General features: G+C 38.2%; 1 protein-coding gene across 1 annotated transcript in view; it reads left to right on the top strand.

The window, feature by feature from the left end:
• PDE7B (phosphodiesterase 7B) overlaps positions 1-27,785 on the top strand; it is a 141,021-nt gene that overhangs the window by 82,877 nt on the left and 30,359 nt on the right. The window contains exons 3-6 of the mRNA XM_039219693.1: positions 20,331-20,482; positions 22,905-22,968; positions 24,882-24,977; positions 27,044-27,144. Coding sequence (XP_039075624.1) covers positions 20,331-20,482; positions 22,905-22,968; positions 24,882-24,977; positions 27,044-27,144 — 413 coding nt within the window. The remainder of the gene's footprint in view (positions 1-20,330; positions 20,483-22,904; positions 22,969-24,881; positions 24,978-27,043; positions 27,145-27,785) is intronic.

Here is a 27,785-nt window from a genome sequence, read left to right on the forward strand (position 1 = left end):
AGTCTTATGACAGGAATGTTCTCTTGGAGTATTTTGAGCTATGTAACAACTCTCACTGCCAGTATTTTTTAAATACTTAAATAGAGAAGATTTAAGAAAAGGAAATATTTATGCGCCTTTAAATGATAAGAAGCACTGCTAATCATTAACCAGGGATATTAATGGCATGAATAATAGAAAAGGGTGACTCAAGGTAACTTAAGGACAATTTAAATTACATATGAAGAATGAAAACTGGGGCCAAAGTATTAAGAAATTCTAAATTCCATTCCTTAAATTGTGGAGTGGAATTTTAAATGAAGCTGAGAAATATGTGCAAAGTATCAACAAAATAGTATACTGTTAGGAAAGCTATACAAACAAAAAAAAACCATTAAAATAACTTTGCAAGAAAAAATTAAAAGCCAAATGACAGTATCATGTGTGCACATCCTCTGATGCCAAGCTCAGACTGTCTGATTTGGAGTTTAATGTTGTATCGCTACCTATTATCTTGTTGGGACTAATGGAAATTAAATCTGATTTTATTCTTATACTTTTTATAATTTTTTAAGTTTATTTATTTATTTTAAGAGAGAGAGAGCGAGAGCACGCATGCAGGAGGGCCGGAGAGAAAGGGAGAGAGAGAATCCCAAGCAGGTTCTGTCAGAGAGGAGGACTCAAACTCACAAACCAAGAGATCATGACTTTAGCCTAAATCAAGAGTCAGTGGCATAACTAAGCCACCCAGGTACCCCAATTCTCATCTTATATTAATGAAATATAAGCTCACAAGAAAAGAAACTCTATTTTGTTTACTAATCCTAATGCCTAGAACAATGCTTTACACATAGTAAGGGCTTGACAAATATTTGTCGAGTGAATAAACAAATTATGTAAAGTGTTTATTCAGAAAGACTTGTTGCTATGGATGGCATATTATAGTCTTACTAAATGTTAATAATATATAATATGCTTATTGCAGCAGCTGGAGCATTTGCCGTGTTACAAGAAATTTTTCAAATGAGTTTGCTGAAGAGTATCTTCCTAAAGATTATTGGTTTTATGTGGTAATTGCCTTTAAATCATGTTTTCCAAGCCAGTAATCTTCATTACTACATATCCTTTATAGCACCAATTCCCAAAGTGCACTATGCATACCAAAGGGTGCACAAGGTGATCATTTTTTCACAAAACACAACCTTTGTTCTTTTACTTTAATAATTACATATTTATTTTAATGTATAATAGGAAAAGTATAATGCACTCCCAATCTGTTTTTTTATTGGTACCAAATTTATAAAAGATATATTTTAGTAAAAATGAATTTATTTGATTTAAAGAAAGAGGTTAAGTAAATAGTGGTACAGGTAGGTATGGTAAAAACCATCAAAACCAAAAAAACCATGTAGATGACTAAGTTGGGAGAAGTCTGATCTTGGTTCTTGCCTGGAGCAGTAAATCTCAGAGAGCAAATCCTCTTGCAGGATTTGCCACTGACAGGAATCTGTTACTTTACCACCTTTATCACCTGAGTTTTTATCTTACCTTTAACCATCTCAGATCCATGCTCTCCTTTTTAAATATTTTATAATGTCCTCCTCGACCACCTTGAAAGGCTATCCATAGCCTACATATTCACTTAAGTTAAAAAAAAAAAAAAAAGTCAACCTAAGGTTCTACCTATATGATAAAGGAGAAATACAGGAAAAGCAATCTGTGACTTCAATCATGCGGTTTCTTTTATTGTTACTTTTTTTTTTTAATTCAAGTTAGTTAACATACAAAGTAGTATTGGTTTCAGGAGTAGAACATGCTGGTTCATCATTTCCATACAACACCCAGTACTCATCCCAGCGAGTGACCTCCTTAATTCCCATCACCCACTTAGCCCATCCCCCTTCCTCCCTCCCCTCCCAACCTTCAGTTTGTTCTCTAGAGTTTAGAGTCTCTTTTATGGTTTGGCTCCCTCTCTCTCTCTCTTTTTTTTTCCTTTCCCCTTATGCTCATCTGTTTTGTTTCTTAAATTCCACATATGAGTGAAATCATATGGTGTTTGTCTTCCTCTGACTTATTTTGCTTAGCATAATACTCTCTAGCTCCATCCACATCATTGCAAATAGACAGATTTCATTATTTGTTATGGCTGAGTGTGATAGTCCATTGTGTATATATGGCACATCTTCTTTATACATTCTGCATACTTTGATCATTACATATACATTGCACGTTTTCAATATGTAAATGCCAGAGCATACTCACCCCAGCAGGCGTAATGATGCGGTTGTATACTGCACCTCCATGCTGAGTCATTGTGAGTGTGACAGCTGCGAGTGCAGATTGGCACAGGTGTGTCATGGTGGTAAGGCAATCAGATATCATAAGCAGTCTTGCCTCTGGTGGTTTTCTAAGACGAAGAACCACTCTTGAGAAATCCTGTCTACCACCCCTCCTGCCAAAATGACATCCCTCCCTTAATTTGCATAGTACTTGCATTCCTGAAGGGACAATATAAACTGCAAAAGAATACTTTGCACTTGTACGGAAAGTGGGGGAACAGGGTCAGGCTCCAGGTTCTGATCATTACAAGGAGGCTTTCCGCCTGCATGAATACCCGCACAGCCACTGAGAAGTTGAATGAGATACAAGACAACCATTTGATGTGTGGAACTGTCCCACACACTTCAGGACATCTAGCGTCCCTGGCTCCCTTCCACTGTCCACGAGGGTCCTTTCCATCATGTGACAACCAAAAATGCCGCCCCCGACATCGCCCAAATGCCTCCCACACTGATCTCATAAATCCAACAGCACTCATGGGGTTGTTTCTTAAGCTCCTCATGGCGAACTAACATGTAGTTAGTAATCCACTTTGGGCTTTCTATTTATCAGCGACAGCTTTTGGTTCTAAAGTATCTTAAAAGATTAGCGCTATGGCTTCTACAGCTATTATAATAATATCTATTTTATTATTATTACAGAAGTTTTATTGTTTATGGCTTGTTAACTGTAAAATTTCTCTTTGGCTTAGAGCTGGTAAAGAATAAATTTTGTTTCTGTTTTTGTTTTTTTAGTTGGAAACATATTTTATTACATTCTTGTCAAACAGTTCACTACACGCATTACAGAATGGGTATCACAGCCAAAGAATAAATTCTCTTAAAGCAAATTTCGGAAGCTTTGGTTGCTTTTAAGGAAAAATATTTCAGAGCTGAGGCTTCTGAAAGAATCTGAAATTCAATATAACTAGAAATCTGGTTACTGAAAATCAGATACTTCTTGAATTATCTAAACCTCCCAGGGCTGCAAATGTTGACAACATGGCTTTCCAAGCAGATTCTTGGCATCATTTTGAGTGGGTTTTGACCAAGTCATGCTAAGAAATTTGCAACTGCAGCATTCACTGGGGTGTACAAGAAAGAGAAAAAAAATTAATGAAAACTTTCCAGGGTGAAAGACCTTAAACTTACTGAACTTCTGAACTTTACGCCCTGTTGTGATGTTTCTGACACTTTGAAGAATAGTTCTGGAGAGTCTCCAAACAGTACACTCCTCACTCCATTCTTAAACAGTGTGAAATCTGTCAACCCAAACAGGTCATCAAGAGGGCAGACTATGACTTGTCATTACTGAGAGGGATGTTCTCTAGGACACTGAAGAAACTGGGCAGATTTTGTTCTTTACCAAGAGGTAAGGCCTGGCATTTTGAGAAAAAGACTGATCCCCATTCATTCAGAAAGCTGGCTTTAGCACATACATCTGAATCAAATCTGCCCTATACAAATTACCAAAGTGATGACTTGACATCCATCCCCTTAATTCTTACCAGAAAACCGATTGTTGGAAATAAAAGAGTTTAAAAACTTGTCTCAGCTCAAGATAGAACCTGATTTTTTTTAAATTAATTCTATTGCATGTGACAAAGAAACAATATCAGTTAATGAGAGGCGTGGGAACTCTTTTGATGCCTGTTCTACTTTTTAAGTTTTTTTTCTAGCGAGTTCCTTAACCTTTTGTTACTCCATTTCTCTACTTATAAACCTGGAACAATGATAGGTATTATTAGTTCAAGCTATTTTGTTCAGAGAACTGGGACCTCTGGGCAGAATTACCAAGTCAAAGAAGTTTTATCTTTGACTTTTACACCTTCTTTCACTCATTCGGTGGTGCTAAGTGCTGGGGATTAAAAAGTACATAAGGCATAGCCCCTGTCCTCAAGGAACTAACAGTTTAGTGGGTGAGAAATAACTATGACAATTTGAGATGCATGAATAACTGTTTTGCTGAATATAAATTGGGGGCGGGGTAGCTATGGAAACCCAGCACAAAACCTCAGCTACTACTGGGAAACACAGGGAACAGACTCTCCTCCCAACTCCCTTCTTTCTCCTCTCTCTGCCTCTCCACCCTGCCTTCCAGATGTCTTCAGAGCAGAGCCTCCCCCGTGACTTTCCTTCTGAGACAGAGCCCCAAGTTTAGACTGCTCTTTCTGCCTTCTTCCATCAGAATCTGTCTGATATTGCCTACCTAATTGCAAACGAATTCAAGCTAACTTATTCATAGATTGGTTAAGTTAACCCCTTCCAGATGATACTTTCCTTCTGACTGGGGCTGTCCTTACGTATTCCACCAATCTTTCTGAGCATGCACTGTATAGGTAAATTCCAATTCTTTTCCCCAAGACTGGTGAGTGGAAGAACCAAGACTTGAACCTGGTGATCTCACTCAAAGCCAAGGGATTTTTCCTTGGAATTACACTTTTTTATTCCATCTACTTAGAGTGTGCAGGCTCTACATTGCTAGCCAGCCCTACTGGCTGAGACTTCAGATGAAGCAGCAGGATGGTGCTAAATACGGCTCACCTAAGTGAAGATGCAACCCAGGGAGAACCCAGGGAACCCAGGGAGAATTGCATCTCTACCATGGAGTCATTGCTACTCCTGGAGGTCCAAATGCCATGAAGCCTCTGTTTAGTTATCCAACCACACTATCTGCCTCCTAGAAGGGCAGCTGGAGGTCCCAAAAGAGTGCAGATATCCAACCCACCCACCCACCCCCAAACCCAGGATCACTGTTTTCAGCTATTACTGCCATGGAAAAACAGTGGTAATCTCCACTCTTGACAGGGAACTCTCTAGGAGAAGAAAGTGTATCTGCTTCACGTTTCACCACCAGCCCTGCCCAGCGTCTGGACCAAAGTAAACATTTAGTTAATGTTTGAAGAAGGTAAAGAATGAAGCAGAGAAGAATGAGAAGAAAAGGAAAGGCAAGGGAAGGCAAGGGAAGGCAAAGGAAGGGAGAGCTTTTGAAACAATTGAGGAGAATTCTCTTCTGTCATTCCACAATCCTATACCTGCCAAATCTCTACCAACTCTCCCTCCATACTACCTCCTTCAGACACAGCAATTATACTCTTCACTCTGAACAATCCAGTGTTAATGATCTAGGGCAAAAGAAACCTCAGTACAAACACTTCATATGCCTCTTGATGTATTTCTATGCTACCCCGCCTGGCTCCCTGCCTTTTCATCCCCACAACTCCTACTTGAGCAGGACTCTCTACGGCTTTAGGAGGTTTCTCATGGTTTGTTTTTTTGTTTTTTTTTTTGTTTTTTTGGTTTTTGTTTGCCAATACAGGGTTTTATACGCTTCTATGGTCTCCATATTCCTAAAAATAGGAACGCATTTCAGACTGACCACTCTATACCTACAGTTAGGCTTCACCACATCTGGAAGGGCACACAGGACCCAGTCCATTACCAGGAAGAGCACAACCTCACTCAAACCCACGTGGGATTCAGAGGGCAGTGCAAAAACTTCCCCACATTTTGCTTCAAAGTGGCTTTCATGGGTACAGAGACCACCTCCAATGGGTGACTAAATGCCCCTTCTCTTCCTTATCTCTCTTATTCATTCCTTTTCTCCTGTTCTGTCCTCTGAGCCTCTCCACTCTGCCGCATCCCCTACATACATTCCAGGAACCATCTTGCTTCTACTCCTTGTGAGACATTTGACTCCAGCAAGGGCAAGGGGCAAAGTAAATCATCACATTCTTGAGAGTGGAACCTGCTAGACCGAAAATCTTCCTCTGGCTCATATTTTCCAGATCATATTATCACTTTATATGATAATTTCTAGGCATTTTTATACTAAAATATCCTTTGCCCATCACAGCTGAAGTAGAAATGAAAGTAGTGAGGATGATAAAGGGTGTATACTGCCACGTCCCTTTTGAGGTCAGAAACACTGTCTTGAAAATGTCGTATATTCAAGTACCTAGCACAAAGAAGATGATCAATATATATTTGAAGGTGGAGCCAAACCAGTGTTTACCACACTGCTTAAGCACTAAGACTCAGTAGGACAAATTGCCAATTCATGCTTAAAGGGCTTTCATTTCATTCCTTGTCAGCTGCCAAAGAATAGTGTATGTTTATTGAATATCTGTTCCTGAGTGGTTTATTACTTCACATTATAAAGGTAATTAGAAATAGTTAGAAAACACGTCAAAGTCATATGTGTTTCCTGGAGGCAAGGAAGGAGGGAGAAAAGAAAGTGCCCATGAACCACGTTAAACAAGTAAGATCATGCTCTCAGGGCACATCTCAGTCAGCAGATGCCCTTCAGGTAAAACCTTGAGTGACTTTAAGGCTTGGATCCAAAATGGTTAAACTAGAGGTCTGTGTGCATCCTCTCACGATTTTATTTTGAGCAACCTGTTTGCCCAAGTACCTCCCACTCTTTCCCTTCCCCAGAAACTGCAGCTCTGTTCTATGTCCACAACAAAAATGTTTGTCTTTTCCAAAGCTTGAGGCACTAACCAAGGCCTGCAAATTTCTTTGTGTAATCACATAATAATCAAATCACATTAAGTCAGTGTCAGTAATACATGTGTTTTCAATTTTAAAGCTCACAAGTGATTTATTATTCACCTCCTAATATTCCATTTGTACATTTAGTGAGAGAAACAGGAAAGTTACATACATAGAATCACTTCCAAATTTTGCTACGAAGCTATTTCTCTGGTTGGTCTGTAGTTGTTTTACAAGTTGTCTTCTGATATTTCTCACTGTGACATTCCTATTCAATGATATAGATTTTAATCTTCAACTTTTAAATCTTTATTGGTTTTTTTTTTTTAAATGTTTTTATTTATTTCTAGGAGAGAGAGAGAGACAGCATGAGCAGGGGAGGGTCAGAGAGAGAGGGAGTCACAGACTGAAACAGGCTCCAGGCTCTGAGCTGGCAGTCAGCACAGAGCCCGACGCGGGGCTCAAACCCACGAACCGCGAGATCATGACCTAAGCGAAAGTTGGATGCTCAACGACTAAGCCTCCCAGGCGCCCCAAATTTTTACTGGTTTTTAAACACTTGCATTTGCGAATTATATTATTTCCTTTTATTGTTTTTGTTTTACTATACTTTTTTAAAGGAGGGGTATCTGGGTATTGATATATGACCATACCCCAGGGAAATAGGGGCCTATGCTGGACCCTCACATGTCCCCTACTCTTTGTCCTTTCCTGTAAAGAATAAAATATAAGGAACTCTAGGGGCGCCTGGGTGGCTTAGTCGGTTAAGCGTCCGACTTTCGCTTAGGTCATGATCTCGCGGTTCGTGGGTTCGAGCCCCGCGTCGGGCTCTGTGCTGACTGCCAGCTCAGAGCCTGGAGCCTGTTTCAGAGTCTGTCACTCCCTCTCTCTCTGACCCTCCCTTGTTCACGCTGTCTCTCTCTCTCTCTCTCTCCTGGAAATTAAAAAAAAAAAAAATTTTAAAAAAAAAATAAATAAAATAAAATATAAGGAACTCTATAGCATCATCTTCAAGGTCAGATATAGCTGGGTCCCAATTCCTGCTCTGTTATTTAATCAGTTGTGTGACTTTTGATAAATTACTAAACTTTGCCAGATCTGTGGCTTCATCTATAAAATATACCTATTACCACAATACTCACTTTTATGAAAATTAACGGGATGACGAATGTTTACTACCTAGTAGATGCTCAGTATTTCCTAGTTCCATCATTCCTAGCCCCAAGCCCTCCTGTTCTTGCTTTGGATAGAACAAATGGAATAAGAGGCTAGTTGCATTTGTCCTAGATTAAGTACATCCATTATATCTTTGGGAACAATTTGGGTACCCATGCAGATGGACACTGTTGTAGACATCTAAAATGATTCTTTCTTCTCTCTGATCTAGCTCCATGTGATAATATATGGCTTTCCATGGCCTGTTAATGGTATAAGTCTTAATGAAAGTTTGTTCCTTAAGAGTGCCCCATACCAAGAGTTGTAGATATGATTATACCTAAGGTGCCACTTTAAGCCATAGAGAGCCATGGACCATAAGAGACAAATCTCAATCCACAGATAAATATCTCAAGTTCCCTACTACACTAGGGTGGATATTTACATTTTTAAATTTTTTTTAAATGTTTTATTTATTTCTGAGAGAGACACACACACAAAGCGTGAGCAGGGGAGGGTCAGAGAGAGAGAGAGACACAAATCTGAAACAGGGTCCAGGCTCTGAGCTAGCTGTCAGCACAGAGCCCGACGCAGGGCTCGAACCCACGAACCCGAGTCAGATGCTCAACCGACTGAGCCACCCATGCGCCCGGGATATTTACATTTAAAGAGTTCTACTCCCACCACATCTAACACCCACTTGATTCAATCCATTAAATCAAAGAATTCACACAGGTGAAATATCTTTGTAGCCTAAAAAAGAAAAGGAATTCACTTAAGATGCACTTACTTTCCAAAGAATAAACTATAAAGGATCCTTTTCTGGACATTTTTCAAGATACATGTTCTTATCCAGACTTCTCCCAATGGATAAACCCAGCACTAATCTACGACCATTCTCAAGATGCACTTATAATCATTGCAGAAAATCCAACAAATTGAGAAAATAACTAGAAGTTCAAGTTCTTCTGCACAGAGGATCACTCCTGTTGTCTGTTGTTAGATGAATGAATCCTTCCTGTTCTGGATAATTCATTCAATCTTACAATCCCATGGTACCTAATTGGAAGTAAAGTAGTAGGCTGCAGTAAGACAGGAAAAATAAAAACCTTGCACCTCAATTAACAATCACCTCATCCTTTCATTTCTTCATTCAATAAGCAGCTTTTTAGCCAGTCCACACACTATGTAAGACGTGGCCATATCCTGACAGGGCTTACAAGGGAGCACAGCACCTGCTGCCTAGTCAGAGAGGTAAGAACACCTGTTACAACCACACCAACTGCAATGCATTTAGGAGGGCTCCCAGAAGGACCTGAAGGCATCTGACTGGGAAGTGAGGAGGAAATACTTGAGGTACACAGCATGTCAGCAGGTAAAGATAATACTCAATGGAAAAGGAATGTGGGAATCAATACAGAAGCAGAAAACCATTGGGGACCTGGTCGGAGGTAGAAAACAGCAAAAACAGAGACCTATTTATCTGCAAGGGGGCTGGCAGGAGATAAAAATGAAAAAAATAAGTTGGCATCACATTTGGAGAGCCATGAATACCAGAATAAATAATATGAACTTACCTAAGTAGACACTGGGGAGCCACTGAAGAATTTAGAGCAGAGGGCTGACACGGTCGGGATTGTGCTTGAGGAATAAATCTGTCGGTGGTGGGTGAATAGATTGGATGGGACAACTGGGGGCGATCAGAGGGTTTTTCCAATATCCTGGAACAGGAAAGCGAAGAAGTAGCAGACTGAGTGAAAGCAGAGGAGTCAATGCACATTACAACACACATCTGGAATTTTTGTAGTGAAACGGAACAATTCAAACATCTATCTCCAGATAAAAGACCACACTTATTTTAAATATATGCTGAGAAGCAGGGAGTTAATGCAGCAGTTTTTAACCTCTAGAGACTTAGAATCAACTACAGTTTGGTGACCTCAATTTGCTCACCACAAACCATTGCCCTCAAAACTCAGGATTTGCTAAACATTTCAAACTCGGAGAAGCGGAGAGTTCAATAAAACCACATTGTGCCTGGCGTGTATTTCTCCTTTAGGACTGAGGAAATTTGATCCGCTTCTTACTAATTCATTCAAATTTCATTCAAACTGGGATTTTTGAAAAACCTCTCTATTGCGTAAGGAGTCTTAAGATCTTATTTTAAAGGACTTTCCTCCTCCTTTACAAAAAGGAAGTAATAGTTTTCCAATCATCCCTGAACCCAGGAAGTTAGAGATCCATAACCTTAGGCTGGAATGGATTGTATGGTGGGCAAAGCAACAGGCCAAAAACAGCACATTTTGCCAAAAACCAGTGTGTTGTGTGGCTGGGGACAAGCATTTGACCTTCATGAATACTTTCTGAGCACATTTCCTAGCACTGATGCAGCAGGTGTGGAGACAGGAAACAAGAGGAGTTCATTCTCTTCCATGACTCCGATCAGGTATGCTGGTATCCTCTTCACTGCCAAGAACATGAAAGAGAAATGGCAATTGAAAAAAATCAACGTTAGGGGTGCCTGGGTGGCTCAGTCAGTTGAGCAACAGATTTTTTTATTTCAGCTCAGGTCATGATCCCAGGTCACGGGATCAAATCACACGTTCGGATCTTTGCCTACAGAACAGAGTCTGCTCCAGGGGATTCTTTCCCTCCATCTCTCTCTGCCCCTCCCTCACTTACACTCTTTCTCTCTCAAAATAAATAAATAAACATTAAAAAGAAAAGAAAAATAAACACATTAAAAAGTAGAACCTGACCTTCAGCTCAGGTCGTGATCTCACCGTTCGTGGGTTCCAGCCCCGCGTCCGGCACTGTGCTGAGAGCCCGGAGCCTGTTTCAGATTCCGTGTCTCCCTCTCTCTCTGACCCTCCCCTGCTCACGCTGTCTCTCTCTCTCTCTCTCAGAAATAAATAAAAACATTTTTTAAATTTTTTTTTAAAAAGTAGAACTAGAGAAACAATTTACCCTGTCTTAAAGACTTTCCTCTGCCACCTCCTCCTGCCACTCTATGCAGTGTTGACGCAAAGCTGTTCTTCTAGTGACAGCCATCAAGGAGTCGTGAGTATTTGTTGTACACAGAAGAGCTAATGACATGGGGCTTTCATACATCTCTATTCAAGACCTGATTTTACAGAACTTAAAATAACTCAGCTGCTTTTAACTCAAATTGATTTCTCAATTTCAAGTTACATTTTAAGGTGATGGTGTACTTTGAGTTTATTTTCTCTTTCTTTCCTTTTTGTCTCCCAGTGTTTTGTTATTGTTGTTGACGACGTTATGTTATATGTATTTGTATTAGCTTTTTGATATCACCACTGATTTTCTTCCTTTTCTATTAAAGACTAAGCCTAGGAAGTGCCCTAGATGTTAAGGAATTTAATTTGTATTTTATCTCAATCCAACTGTTCAGGATTTCAAAGGTCATTTGTAATGACTATGTCTTAAAAATGTGTCCCTCCATGTGCACACAGTCTCCACATTTGATGCTACAGGTCAAATAATACCCTTGCTTGTTATCAGCCCTCCCCACCATTTTCTGAGGGCTGGGGATATAGATATAGATATAGATATAGATATAGGAAGAAATATATATATACAGGAAGAAATAATCAAATATGGCCATTTATGACCTCTGATGATTTTTGAAAGACTGGGATAGAAATAGTAATGTATTTCACAAGGCTTTTTGGCAGCTAGCTCTTTTTTGACTAAATGCAGACTTTAATACCTAGAGATGCTAAACTCTGAAAGGTGGAATTTGAGTACTGATGTCATTATAGCCAAGTCTGAAGTATGAAATTTGCTAAAAGCAAATGAAAATGAATTGAAGTATTTAATATGTTGAGAGGAGCACTGGTCTTATTCAGAGACTGATGTCTTTAACACTTCGTCAAGAGGACTACAATCTCACATTGTACATTTTAGAAATCATCGATATTATTTTTTCTATACAGCATCTTTAATTTTTTTCACCTTTTAAAGTGGTTCACTTAAAATTATATCTACAGGGCAATTGCATCTTAGAATAAGTTGTTTCAGTCTTAAACCCCATGTTTCTCAAGAAAATTTCCATTCTGGAAAACTCCACTACGTTTCCAACTTTGCAGGGATCCTGAACCCTGAGCTCATAGAATTGGTAGCAAGAGAGAGCTGTGCTATAAATCTGCTCATTTGTCCTCCAGGACACCTGAAATCAAATGAGTTAACTTTTTCTCATCTTTTTAAAACCTACATATTTAAAACTAGAATTTCAACCTGATTTCTCCAAGACTTATTATTCTGGAACTTGAAACTGGAGCACAGACGACACAGGAAAGTCACTTAATCTCTTCATCATGTATTTAACACTATGACTCGCAGGATATTGTGGAAATTCAAAGAAAACTAGCAGGAATATGGCCTTCAAAGCCAGTACAGCCTAATTAGAGCATCAGATGTGTAAATAAGAGTGAATTTGCAATCATACAGAACACAGTTGGGTGTTACAGTGGGAGCCAATCACAGAAGCAGTGGTAGCCGAAGGACCTGGGCCCTGGGACTCCATTTGAGGGTTTGAGAAAATGATTTCAGAACTAACCTATAAGTTCTAGCATTTTTCACTTTTTAAATTGGTTTATTATTTTAAAAGGGCATTTGATGACGGTATTTCTGTCAACTGAGATAATTAGTTCAAGTTAAATCAACAAACTGTGCATGGAGTTTCCATTATGTGAAAGATTATGTACTAAATACAAGGGATTACTCAACCTATCAATAGCTAATGTTCTGGCTGGATGAACGCTTGTGGTTCTTATTATGATTGCAAGATACCCTTCAGTAGTTCAAGAAACTTTGAAAAAAATAAAGGTTTATTACTTACAGGACCTGGATATTACACAGCACATGTGGGGCCACATCGCAAAGTCATGGGTAGAAAGAGAGTATGTGAGCACAGGCTAGGGTTTGTTTGTTTTTTTTTTTATCAGGGTCGGGGTGGGAACCTAAGGTTTTGCAGACTCAGTTCTTTATTGGTGACTTTAAAATGTAAGAGCGGGGAATTTAAAGCACAGGAAGAAAAAAAATAAGTGACCCACATGGTTAGTTATCGAAATCAACCAAGATCACTCAAACAAGGGAGCCTCAGTGGAAGGGAGGTGACCTGGCTCTTTATTTAGTTCTGTGGCTGGCAATGTGTTTATTTGGAAGAGACTTCTTTGAAGTGGATGCCCCTTTGAAGTGAATGCTCCTGCAAGCAATGTTCAAGTCAGGCACTGGCATTACCAAAACAGAATTTAAAAAGCTGTCAGGGCTTACACTACAATTGCAAAGTTTGATGAGATGATTTCTGCTCTTGGAGGGTAATAAGTTATTGCTACCTTGGTGCAAAACATGTTAAAAATCCTATAAAAGAAGAATAACAAAGCCTATGAATAGCCACTAACCCAGCAAAGGATTTCATTATTATTATTATTATATAATATACGTATTAAAATGAGTACAGTGATTATCAGAGTAGGGCATTTATTACTAACACATTATTTAAAAGATTCAGGTGGATTAATGCTCAGAAAGTATTGATATTAAGTTTGTGGAGCTGGGTCTCCATGTTTGCTTGAGGCAAATTCTGCTCACTTAAATATAAAGGCATTCTTTGTTCTTATAGCACCTGCTTTATTTCTGCACCAATTACTAACTATTTCAGATTCAGGAAACAGTTGATACAGACCTTGCTTCTGTATAAGCAAGAGTTATATGTTGACAGAAACAGTAAGTACGCTTATAGATTTTCTTATCCTAGATATTTATTCTGGGCTTAAGGTTTCTCCTCGTACCAAAATTTATTGGCCCTTATAAAGAGAATATGCCATGAAGAAGGTACTCAAAATGAAAATAATTTTTATTAACATTTTTTGTATTTAAGCCAACCTCAACTTGTGAAATTTGAAAACTACCATATAATCAGTGCCAAGATAAACTTTGTAACTCTAAATTAGTGTCTAAATAGTGCAGAAATGTGTTCATATGTACATATTTGTGAAATTTATAAATGAACAAGTGAGCAGAAAATGAATTTCACAGTCCGGCTCAATGCACGCATAGATGAGGCAATGAAACTATTTGGAGCACCATTTTAACTGTTCCAAATGAAAATTCAGGTACTGATAGCCTGTAAAACAACAAAATCCAAAAAAAAAGTAAAACACCATTAGAATAACTGTGAATGCCTTTAAGTAATGATTTTTTAATTATGTAAAGATATTATATAAACAGCAATTCATTATTGGGCACATTGCTAAGACTCTCTAAATTTTCATGAGCTGAATTTCGCCGAACTATCTGTAAAGTGAAGCTTAGTTAATCATTTAAATTTCTACCCAGATATGCATATCACTATACTCCTAATTACCAAAGTCAATATGACAGTTATTCACTGAGAGTCCTTTTGGAAACAAATGTATCCAATGTTATTCAATAATTGTATAACACATTGCAACACTTGAAAAAACAGTGCCTGGTACTAGCATACAACATAGCAATCTATTCATGTGTTTTTTCTTACATGGATGTTTTTCTCCCAACTGTACCTTCAGCTCATATCCTTATTTGTCATTATCTCACAAAGCACAAAGTGTTCCCTAAATTACAGTTAGGGAACTTCATTAATTAATGTAATAATTAAGTTATTAATATTGTTTTGAACACATTTATTTTTCTTGCATTATTGAATATTCTTCCCCTTTCCAGAGAGCTAGCTTGAGGATTTTTTCATTTAGCTTCATGTATGTCTTCAAATAAAATTAAACCCTTGTTTTTATAAGTGGCTACCTGACATCAATTCTGAAATATGTCCTTACCTATTAAAGAATAACCCAGATAGAAGTGCTCAATGGCATAGTCTTGGCTTGCCTTGGTATTTGAGAAAAAAAATGGCTACCAATTAACACTGCAGCGGGACAGATCGCTGATTGCCAATCTCAGTAAGTTTGGAACTGCGCGAATAAAGAATATACCTCATGATAACCAGTTTGTTCTAAAACTTGAAAACCAATTTGTTCTAAAACTTTGAAAACGTGAATAACATTATATGCTACCTTTTTTAAACTTACAGGCTACCATACAAAATGAACCATGAGATGGTTTTATTGTCTAGATTTATTTTAACATTGAACATGATTTACATTATCTGAGCTTTTGCTCCCAAGATGCAAGACAGGGTGAGAACTAGGGCAGTGGGGTACTTACTTCATACTCCAAATTAGAGAGGATGCCAGATAGCTCAATAATCAAGATATATCTTATTTTAAAGCAATAGTTTTTAAATAACAATTAATGCCCCAAAAATAGCAAAAATTTAAATAAAGATCAAAACAGACTTACATTCTGGCATGTTGATGGACTGCTATCTGTTTGACTACAGGGTGAAAAAAATAAAGTGGTGAAGAAGGGAATCTTGCCATTTGCTTCTTTGGCTTAAGGGCAAAATGGATCTAAGTTAATACTTGATACTTCTAGCTCAAATCATCAGTAGATTAGCAATATTTTAGTCAACATGGTAATTTCAATGAATAGAAACCACTATTTCCTGTCATCTGTATTTACTATATGTAACTTAAGTTTCATTATCTTACCTATGAATCTGTTTAAAGTATTACACCACTTAGAAAGCTGGATGGATGTTTAAAAAGGAATACAGTTGATATTTGAACAACATGAGTTTGAACTGTGTGGGTTCCCTAACAAAGATTTTTCTCAATAAATATAATACAGCACTGTCAAGGGATTATTGTCTCTTCCTTATGATTTTCTTATTAACATTTTCTCTAGTTTACTTTATTGTAAGATATAGTATATAATACATGTAACATACAAAATATGTGTTAATCAACTGTTTATGTTATCAGTAAGCCTTCCAGTAAACCGTAGGCTACTAGCAGTTACGTTTTTGAGGTGGCCAAAGTTATATACAGATTTTCAACTGCACAGCTGGTGGGACCCCGAGTTCCTACATTGGTAAAGAGTCAACTGTAGTCCATAATTTGAATCTGCTATGTTTGTGGCATATTTCCATCATTCGGGCTTATCTTGTTTACTTCTGGTGCTATTATGTAAATACTGTCAGCTACATAGGAGATTTTCTTTTAGTATTTCAGAATGGGGGCATTTTCATAGAATGCTAAAAATGGAATCAATCGTTGTATGGCTATTTACTTTTAGAGTTATACATAACATGGGAATAACTCATTTCATTTACTTATTGATATACTTGATTTCATTCTATTTAATTCTACATAGAACCATAACCACATTTCTTTCCTCCCCTATGTAGCAAAACTCCTTGGGCTGTCTACACTTGATAGCATTGCCTGAGATTTCTCTTCTTGTTCTCTCTCTTCTTAAACTCTTTGTTATAAAATACCTTCAAATTTACAGAAAATTTTCAAGGATAGGATAACATTCATATACTCTTTACCCAGATGCACCAATTGTTTTTTTGGCCTATTTGTCTTTGCTGTATATTTTTTCATAACCACTTGAGAACTGATTGCACACATCATGCCTCTTTATCCTTAAATATTTCAGCATGTCTTTTCTTAGGAAAAAGGCATTCTTTTGCATAACCACAGTTCAGTTATCAAATTCAAGAAATTTATAGATAGAATATGACTAAATCATATATACATCCATGTCCAAACTTTACAAATTATCCTAATAAAGTCATTTTTGGAAAAATTTTCTGATCCAGGATCCCATTCAGAGTCATGCAAATGCATTTAGAGCTCAATATCTGGTATCCATTTACCATAAAACAATGCCAGAGGCCATCTTTGACTTTCACAACATCAACATTTGTTAAGAGCACAAACTGATTATTTTATAGAGAGTCTTTCAACTTAGCTTTTTCTGATGTTTCTTCTTTCTGGGGGTTGGCTGTGCATTTGGAGTAGGAACACAGCACTGGCAACATCGCATCCTCAGTGTGTTACACCAGGAGGCATGTAATGTCACCTTCTTCCATTATTGGTGGTGTGAACTTTGACTGTTTCATGAAGATGGTGCCCCCTTACATTTGTTTGCTAAAAAGCTATGCATATTTTTCTTTCCAATTAGTAAATCTCTAAGGAGATACTTTGATACTATAAATTATCCTGTTGCCTTTTAAACTTTCAATGAATAATTTTAGTGTCCATTGATGATTTTGGCCTGAAGCAATTATGACCATAAAAGTTGCAAAACGGTAATTTTATGACCTTATTGGTTCACACTCTCCTCAAGAAAGAGCTTTCTCTTCTTATTTATTTACTTACTTAGTTGCTTATCCATCAGTATGGACTCATGGATTCTTCTTTCAGTCAGTGGTTTACAACCTACTCTTCCATTATTTATGCTGATGCTCAAAGTTTCCGCTATTTGCTCAGAGGGACCCCTTTCAGGTCATCTCCTCTGTCACGTTTAAATGATCTGATCATTTATTGACCTCTCCCTATTTGTCTGTCATTATAAAAAATTACAGTCCTTCTTATACTTTGCTGCCTTGGTCCTAGATTTGACCATTTCATCAAAGTGATCTGGCTCCTTTTAGTGAGAAATAGTCTTTTAAAAACAAAATCTGGACGCTAGATGTGTGACTAGGGTGTTGTTGTTTCTGGGTTGGATAAAGTGTGCTCTATTAAAAGCATAATTCAGTTAATTTTGACAAAATGGACACCCATGGTCCATTTTCAGTCTTCATTGTACTTGATCTATTAGCAGCATTTGATACTGAGGACCACATCTTCCTCCTTGCAATATTGTCTTCACTAGGCTTCTAGGAAAGGATGGAATTTTTTCCCCATACCCACTGGATACTCCTCCTTAGTCTCCTTTGATTTTTCTCTGCTCTTCTCTAAATCCTTTTAAAGTTGAAATATTGCAGAACTCAGACTCTGATGCTTTTCTCATCTACATACATGCTCACTCGCTAGGTAATCTCATCTGACAACTCCCAGATTTGTATCTCTAACCCAGTCTTCTCCCCTAACCTCTGGGTTTTATAGTTACTCATTTCTACCTGATGTCTCCACCTGCCTTTCCAGTAGACATCCAAATTCAGCACGTGCAAAACTGGCATCTCCCACACACCCACTCCCCCTGCAGCTTTCCCATCTCAGGTGATAGCAGCTCCATTCTCCCAGTTAATTCAGGGGAAAAACTTGGAAGCACCCAAAATATACTCTGGATCCTTCCCTCGCTCCACTTCTGGTCCTTCCACTAGTACCCCTATGATCTCAGCAGCCATCATCTCTTTCTGGATCATTCCAATGGCCTCATAACAGGTCTCACTACACCAAAGCTTTCTCTTACAATCTGCTCCCAACACAGCATGACTCTTTTGAAATGTAAGTGTGATCATATCCCTCTTCACCCAGAACTTTGCAATGGCTCCTCATCTCACTCAGGGTAGAGCCCAATTGGTTGCAATGGCCTAGAGGACCCTGTGTAATACTCATGCCCGCCTTTGCTCTGAGACCTCAACTATTACCGCCCCCCCCCTTCCTCTCTATCCCATCCATGTGGAATTCCTGCTGCTCCTCCCACATGCCAGCATGCCAGCCATACTCTCATTCTAGGGGCATTCAGGCTGGTCCCCCTGTACGGAAAGTATTTTCCTAGATATCTGCTTGGCCAGCTTCCTCGTCTCCTTCAATTGATTAAATTGTACCCTCTAATAAAGCCAACCTTGACTATCTAAACACAGAACTTCTGGTCCCTCATTTTCTGTTTTTCTTTCTTTTCCCCATTGCACTTAATACCTTCTAACACATTTTCGTGAATTACTTTTTCTGTGTTTATTGCATGTTTCTTTGGGCTGGAACGTAAACTTCATGAGTACAGGGATCTTTGTTTCGCTTCCTGTAGGACCTAGAACCAAAGGATCTCACTGTGCATCTATTTTTTAAGTAAACGATGACCCACTTCATCCTGTACTTTGACTTGATAAACTGATAGAAATGAATGAGGACCCACTAGTAGAATTGAGTCCATGTATAGCATTTTTCATTTTTGTGTGTGCCTAACACCCGAATTCAATTATATTCCTCTTCTCTCTACTGGTGCATGTTTGCCTCTTTCCATACTTGAAATCTAGCTCCATTCTAAAAATAGAAAGAATTTCATGGCACCCAGGTGGCTCAGTCAGTTGAACATCCAACTCTGGCTCAGGTCATGATCTCCTGGTTCCTGAGTTCAAGCCCCACATCATGCTCACTGCTGTCAACCTGTCAGCACAGAGCCCACTTCAGATCCTTTGTCTCCATCTCTCTGCCCCTCCTCAGATTGCACTCTCCCCAAAATAAATATTTTTTTAAAAAATAGAAAGAATTTCAGCCAGCGAGCATTTCCAGAGAACAGCAGGTTTTGCCTGCCCTGAATTAAGCCTTAGCATGTATCATAAAACCTAAGAAACAAACTGATTTTGCTAGGTCCCTCCCATTGGGGAAGGCCACATTGCCCACTGTTTCCTCTGTTTCTCTATCCATTGTGATTCTGAGTTCCCTAAGGGAGATGGGGAAGATGGGAGGAAGCATCAAAGAATCCAAAATTTCTTTATAGATGAACTTCACAATTTTCTACTAGAGTGTTCAGTTGACTCCAGATTCAAAACGGGCAGCAGATGTCACTTATGTGACCCTGGAGTGATTCATAGAATTTCAGCTGAGATAAGACATACCTTGACAGGCATTCAGATAATGTGCTTGGGGTATTTCTGTACAGTCACCACGATGTCAACAGTCAGGTTTTGAAAGGCACATGTCACATGAGTATTAAAATATCTCTACTGACAGGATCAGACTTTCATGGCCACCAGTAAAAGAGAATATACTCCATTAGAAAGTAGACACCCTCTCTGCTCGATTTTCCTCGTCAGGGAAATCTAGGTCCTCTTTGAACTGGGAGTATTGATTCCTTTGGCACTGATGTTCCTGGGACATAGGAAACATTTTCCTTATGTCTAAATTATGTCTATTTAATTCACAAGGTGTAGGATTAGAACCTGGCCTAAATTTTGGAGCCTTGGTTTTAATATCACAGAAAGAAGCATAACCATTCCTTTCAAATCCATGCAAAAGTATGCAGATTTCACTTACTAGTGTCATTAATAAGAAAATGAAGTTTTTAATTTATATATTTCATGTCTTCCAAAATTACATTCAGAAATATCTTGGTATTTTAATGAATGTAAAATATAAGAAAGGTCATTTTTGTTCTAGAAGAGCTTCAAATGTAGAATTAATAGACCGTATTTAAGAAAGCACTGAGAGCATCTTTTCAATTTATCTCCTTTATAATACATTGGATTTTTATGTAGTGGAGAAAGTAGGGTTTATTAAATATATAACTTCTGTATTTGATTACTTTCCACAGATACAACACACTCAGGGGAAATTGGCACCAAGAAAAAGGTGAAAAGACTGTTAAGCTTTCAGAGATACTTCCATGCATCAAGGCTGCTTCGTGGAATTATACCACAAGCCCCTCTCCACCTGCTGGATGAAGACTATCTTGGACAAGCAAGGGTGAGTCAGTTACCTCTCTGTTGCCTTCCAGCAGGCCAGGGGCCAAGGACATGTGCCTCAGTTGATAACACTGGGGTGGGAGTCCAACTTCTGCCACTGAGACGCTCTGTGATTCTGGCTAGTTAGTCAACACATCTGTACTTTTCCTCAAATATAAAATGAAGTTAACAGAAACACCTACCCATAGGGGTGATGTAGAGATTAAATAAGGTAAAGCATGTTTACATTTTTTTTTATATTCATACCTAGCACGTGCTAGCTGTTTTCATTTTTACAAATGGACAAAACATTTTTGCACAACACTAAGTAAAATTTTGGACTGATTGATTACCAATGAGAGAATCACTAAATCTTTAAACCCATTGAATTATCTCATTGTAATAGCTATACTGAAATTAACCCAATAATTACCAACTTTTTTTTTTAATGTTTATTTTATTTTATTTTTTTGAGAGAGAGAGGAAGAGAGAGCAGGGAAGGGGCAGTGAGAGAGGGAAAGAGAGAATCCCAAGCAGGTTCCACTCTGTCAGCGTGGAGCCTGACGTAGGGCTTCATCTCCCAAACCATGAGACCATGACCTGAGTGGAAATCAGGAGTCTAGTACTTAAACAACTGAGCCACCCAGGCACCCCCAAAAATTGCCAACTCTTAATTCCACTTACATCTATCAATACAATGCATTGTCCTTTGTATTATTTTTGTTTCACTTAAATAATTTTCACTAATATTACAATTATTTTTACAATTCATTGATGAAGGGTTGAAACTAACATGTGACTAAAAAAAAATTCACAAGTTATCCCTAGCCCAAACTGTCAAAAGAGTTTAAATTTCAAGATAAACTGCCATAGTTTATTTTTTTAAATTTTTTAAAATGTTTTATTTATTTCTGAGAGATAGGGAGAGATAGCATGAGCAGGGGAGGGTCAGAGAGAGAGAGAGACACAGAATCTGAAGTAAGCTCCAGGATCTGAACTAGCTGTCAGCACAGAGCCCGCTGCTGGACTCAAACCCACGAACTGCAAGATCATGACCTGAGCTGAAGTTGGACGCTTAACTGACAGAGCCACCCAGGCGCCCCTAAACTGCCATAGTTTAAACAGAAGTCAGAACAAGTGTCTTAGAGTTTATATGCTATGTAACATTATACTATTAAGAAATATATACTATTAATATATAGTATTAATGAATAAGCAGCAAGTAATATCAGAAGAACAAATTCCCAATATTAGGCCTAAAAAGGAGTGGGAGGGGGAATCACTCCTTCTAAGAATCTAAAGCCTGAGGTTGAGTGAATGTTTGTTTGTTTGGCTGGCTGGTTGGTTGGAGAAAGAACAAGACTAAGATCCCAGCACTGGGGCATCAATGAGAGAGCACTCTCATGCCAACCCCCCACCCCTAGCAACCACCCCTCAAGAGAGGTCACACAGAGATGTAGAAAGAACTATGGGTCACAAGTGAAGATATCAGGGATCAAGTCCTAGTCCTGCCTTTAGTATTTGACTTGAGTGAAATGCTCACTCACTCGGGATCTCACAGATAACCTATTTTCTGATAATGTTGTGAAAGTGTTTGTCCATGACAAGACCTTTAGACTTTATTGGAAGATTCTGGGAAGACCTATAATGTCAGGATAAGTAAGCGTGTCCTTATAGGAAGCAGTGTCTTTGAGAGGAGAGGAAGGCCAGTCTCAGAAGCCATAGGGAGGATAGAATCCACAACCACAGCTTTGCATTTGAGAATTAAAGTCCATCTAAGCATGGGTATTTAAAAAAGAAAAAAATAGGATGATAAGCCTACATTGGACAGTAGGTCTTTAAATTATCCAATATTTTCATTTGCCTACTCCAGTTTCCTATCTCTGTGATAGGAAGAGTGTGAAAGAGTGGATCATTTCACATTTAGTCCACATTGAGCAGAATAATGTGCTCAGCAATCATTTTTACTTCATTTTTTTAAAAATTTGGTGTTAACATTCTCCTTAAGTATGTAATAGGTAGAGATGTTACTGAACTGTAATTTTAACAGCAAATTTTATGTGCCTTTATTATGTACAAACACTGTTCTAAGCACTCTACATATACTACCTTATCTAATACACACAAAAATCCTCTGAGGTAGATAATATTATCAGCCATATTTTTCATATAGGAATCTGAGGTACAGACAGGTTAAGGAACTAGTCCAAAATCCCACAGCCAGTAAGAGATACGGCTAACACTGAACTTGCCAGTTTGATTCCAGAGCCTGCTCTTTTTACACTGTTGCTATTAGCACATAGAGTAAGGTTTGTTTTCCCACAAAGCAGATAGCAATGTGCTACTATTTCAACTTTTTAATTGTCTAATTCATTGTCTCAAAGTAAATGTTTAAGTCTCCGTTATGATTCACTGGAGTGCTGTTTCTTTGTTTGCCTTTTCAGCATATGCTCTCCAAAGTGGGAATGTGGGATTTTGACATTTTCTTATTTGATCGCTTGACAAATGGTAAGTCACCCAAAAGAATTCTATTTTCAGACACTGTTACTCTTTTTTCCTTCCTTTTTTCCATTTTCTTAAGTCTGCAGCCACTCTAGAAGGGCCAGGGCAAGGGAAAATTGATTCAGATGAAATGTAAGGACTGAATTTGGCCTTAGAATCTTAAGACCATTTCTTTCTGGCCTTGATGATCCCAAAGGAATTTGGAAACCACAGATTAGATTCTTTCCTTGCAGAATACTTGGGCCACATCCAGACGGAGGAAGTTCATTGTTACTTGGTGAAAACCAGAAACATTAAAGCTCATCTGGTCAGTCTTGACTCTTATAGGGCAGATGTTTGTGCATTTTCATTACATGACCTGAATCTTCCCCAGTGCAGGTATTGTTCAGAGAGGCTCGGCGTCTTTGGAGGAGAACATTAGCTGATGACAGTGTGTAAAAGTGTAGGCCGCAGCTGAAGGGGAAAGTAGACATTCCCCTTGGTTTCACTTTTAAAATCACAGTGCCTATAAAGATTTTGCTTAAGAAAATTAAATTTGATTATACATTCATCTGCCCATTAAACAAATGCTGATAGGCTTAGAAAGCCAGTGAAAGGAATCATATCTGATGCTGACCTCTACGTGCCCCACTGTCTACCAGGCTTGTACTTTACGTCATTACAGATGGTTTTCTCACCATTCTGTTACTTGACAAATAACATACAGTTGAGAGATATAGCCTAAGGCCATGAAGCCGAGCTTCACACTGTGGAAAACTAACTAGCCATATAAGGATGATCCCACAATCTCATATTTCATTTGTTCAAATCAACTGAGAAATGGGTACGAGTAGATGAAATTAACTGTGAACAAAAGGATTTGTTCAATGATATTTGTTCAAAAGAGAGTTAATCATGACTCTCATAGAAATAAGAAATGAGCACATGTCAAGGATTTAACTCAGCTAATTAGAGATCCAGTAAGATGCTACAGCTAGTTCAAAGGAAAATTCAAAGAACAACACGTATATAAACAGTAAGATGCTTAAATGAATTTATAAGTAGCTATAAAACTGGGGAGAGAAAATCAACTGTATTTTCAACTGGGTGATTTCATTTGCATGTATATGGATAAGAATAACTTGCAGTGCTATTAGTTATCTATCTACAGCTTTGAGGGTTGTGAAATGGAAGCTACAAAGACAATGGAAGCTACAGAAGTACAGGATCAGAAGCCCTGGAAGAGTATGCTTAGCCAACACTTAGTTTTCCACTTAAGACCTCCAGTCATCATCTTGGTCCATTTCAAAGTCTTTCATAAATTCTACAATGCTTTTAAAATTCAAAATCATTATTCTTTAACAAATTAACATATTTTTATTCAGGAAAGAAACAATATTTCCTGAATGCTTACAAGTCACTATTACTTCAATTTTGCCTCTCTGCTGGCTTAAGTTGTAAACTATCTCATGGTCAAATCTCATCTTGGTTGACTTTGCATGGAAAGAACAAGCAATGGCCATTAAGCAATGTGGTGACTTTGATACCCTTGTAGCTATAAGAATCAATCGGAAGCAACTTAAGGCACATTGCCAGTGACCATTAAACTATGTCTTTAAAAAATACACATACACACACACACACTCGTGTGTGTGCGTGTGTTCCTGATACAATAGTCAGACTCCTTCTAACTCTTAATGCTTTCATTGTCTTTGGTAGAGAGAGAAGGTCTGAGCTAGCTCGTTTCACTTGTACAGTACAAGAAAACCAAGAATCAAATCATAGTAATAGTATCCTTTATACTTGAAAAAGTTCAAAACTAACAGGAAAAAGGAGACCTATCAGAGGCCTTTCATTATGGAAACTTTGGATTCTTTTCTCAGTCTTGATAGTTTAACGGTGATAAAAATGTGTTAAAATAGGTGACTGTTTTCCTGTAGGAAACAGCCTGGTAACACTGCTGTGCCACCTCTTCAACACCCATGGACTCATTCACCATTTCAAGTTAGATATGGTGACGTTGCACAGGTTTTTAGGTAAGTCTTTATTTCCATATTCTACCTCCTTTCCCCTGAATTATGGCAGTCCATAATATTCTTAAACATAAAGTGGCAAATAGCAGGGTAGATGAAGACCTCAAGTTAATCTTAAATTATCCCATCTTAATTTTAAACTATGGTTTACCCATTTAAATCACTGAAAAAAATATTTACTTAATTAGGTATGCTTATAAGAGATAAAAGCTATATAAAGAAAACAACCAAGAGCATGTAACTGTTAAATAAATTACTGATCTGGTTACCTATCAGCAAAACCCCAGTTAACGTATGCCTCAAATAATCCCAGTCTGGACTTGAGTTGTTGAAAATCTACAATAGGCTTTTTTTTTCTATATATATAATAAGAACTACCATTTCTGTAGTGGCCACTACATGCCAGATGCTCTCAGTATATTATCTCTAACCATTTCAACAACTCAGCAAGCTGGGTGTTGTCACCACCATTTGGCTCATAGTTAGGGAAAAGTAGAAAGAGATTTCATAACTTACTCAAGGTCAACACTTGTCATTGGCAGAACCTCAGTCCAAGCCCAGGTCTGCCTGACTTGAAAGCCCGCCATGTTTCCACTCAACTCCACCCCATCACTCTCTACCAAAAACAGCCCCAGTTCTTGCTGGACTTTGTGCACATGCTTATTTATCTTCCAAATTATCCAAGGCACATTTTTAATCACCATATAACTTCCTGCTGCCACTTAGCATGTTTCTGGCTCCTTGGATGTGCCCTATGGCTATGCTTTGGATTTGGAAGCTTACTTGATGCCTCCAGAGTAAAGTAACAGTGTTATGATAGCAACAGAAGTAATGACAACCAGCCCTATCTGGTGCTTAAATATGCTGGGAACCCTTCTAAGGACTCACATATATTAATACATTTAATCCTTAGAGCAGCCGTTTGAAACTGGAACTATTGTTATCCCCATTTTATAGAGAAGGAAACTGAGGAAACCTATGGTTAAGCAATTTGCTTAATATAAATAATAAGTGATAGAGCCAGAGTTTAAATATAATTGTTTTTAAAAACCTGTAATATAATGACACGTGGCACACAAGAAATATTTGAAAACAGCTACAACATGGCTCAGTTCCAGAAACACAAATGACCTCAGGCTAATTGAATTTAGATTTCTTGAGCAAAGTAATGGCCATGAACTGGCCACATATTTGTCTAAAGAAGAACACAAGATACTTTGGACATGTGTATGCACACAGAGTAACATAAAGAATGCAAAGATTTGATGATAGAAATAACACCAGAATTCAGGGCTAAATTCATAGCATGGGCTGAGAAAATATGGCCACACTTGCAAATCCGGACATTGTATACACACTGAATATATCGCATCCTGAGTATGCTCTGACTACTAACTAATGGTTTCTGGAATTAGCAAAACAGAATGGCCTTGCTTATGTATCTACTTAGTTCCAAGAACACTTTGGTCCTTACATTTGAAAGGCGTAAGAGATGCTCACTTAATCTGAATAAGATAGAAATAAAACTAAGGAGTTCTCCATTGGGTCAGCACAGTATGTTGAATTTCTGTCTGAAGTAGCCTCAGATTTGCTTTTGTCAGTATTTGCTATTCAAGTGATAAACCAATCTTTGGACATTAGGGGTCTGATGCTCCTAGGGCTCTTCAAAAGGAAATCTCTTTTATGACATATTATTCATAAATGGCAGCAAACTTAAATAATTAAACGATAGTGTGAAATAAAGTTGTCCTTTTCCTACATATTTATTTTTCCTATGAATGAAAGCCTTGATGAATGCCAGAGAGGGGTGATTTATGAAGGTGGTGAGGAATCCCAAGGGCCTCGCAAATCCTTTTAGCCTTTCTCCCATCTGCCCTCCCCCTCCTCCTCACTAAAAACAGCCCAGCAGAGCTGCCAAGCTTGCAAACCACGTTTATTTTTAAAGGATCCCTAGGCTGCACATTTTGGAGACACTGATATTTTTAAGCAAAAGGACCCTCAATAGGTCTGAGCTAGTCTGCCCTTCCTGTTTTGGTTTTAGCTGATTGAGCTATCTGTTTGCCCCCTAGTCATGGTTCAAGAAGATTACCACAGCCAAAACCCGTATCACAATGCTGTTCACGCAGCTGATGTCACCCAGGCCATGAACTGCTACCTGAAGGAGCCCAAGGTAAAGCAAGACTCAGCCACCACCTCAGCACCGGAAATGCCAAGTAAACTGCCTACTAAGTCCCAAATCGCCCAACATAACAGAATAACTGTGTACGGATCCTTCACAGTATGAATACAAATTATTTCTATTAAAGTTCCCGTGTCAGTTCTGAAAATTATATGATACACATGAAAGAGGATGTACATTTCCTGAGGGGTTTTCTTCACCATAATTTCTATACTTTTTGAACCTGCATTAGGACAAAAACAACCCTCTCTGTGACAATCTCCATCTTAGATATCTTCAAAAACCTCAAGAAATTAATTGTTTTGCCTCAGCCCTTTGCCACCAAAGGTGCCAGCAGTGAATTTTTCTGGGAAGAGTCTCCCACCTCATGGTTTTTGATCAATGAATAGAGTAAAAACTCCTCAAGAGTTAAGCTCCACTTCCTCCTAAGCCAATGGGGCATCCTGATTCAGGCCCAAGAAAATTTGTGAACTTCAAAGATCCCAAAAAGTGTTCTGATGCAATAAACCAATCCAGTACTAAAAACATAACAATAATACTCATTACTTGAAATGTAAGCATTTCTTAGCCATATAAAACTTAGTTGATATAACATACAGGATGAGTTTTCTTAAGCTTTTTCAAAAATGATA

The sequence above is a fragment of the Hyaena hyaena genome, unplaced genomic scaffold, assembly GCF_003009895.1.
Source record: "Hyaena hyaena isolate Hyena2069 unplaced genomic scaffold, ASM300989v1 scaffold_828, whole genome shotgun sequence".
Classification (NCBI taxonomy): domain Eukaryota; kingdom Metazoa; phylum Chordata; class Mammalia; order Carnivora; family Hyaenidae; genus Hyaena; species Hyaena hyaena.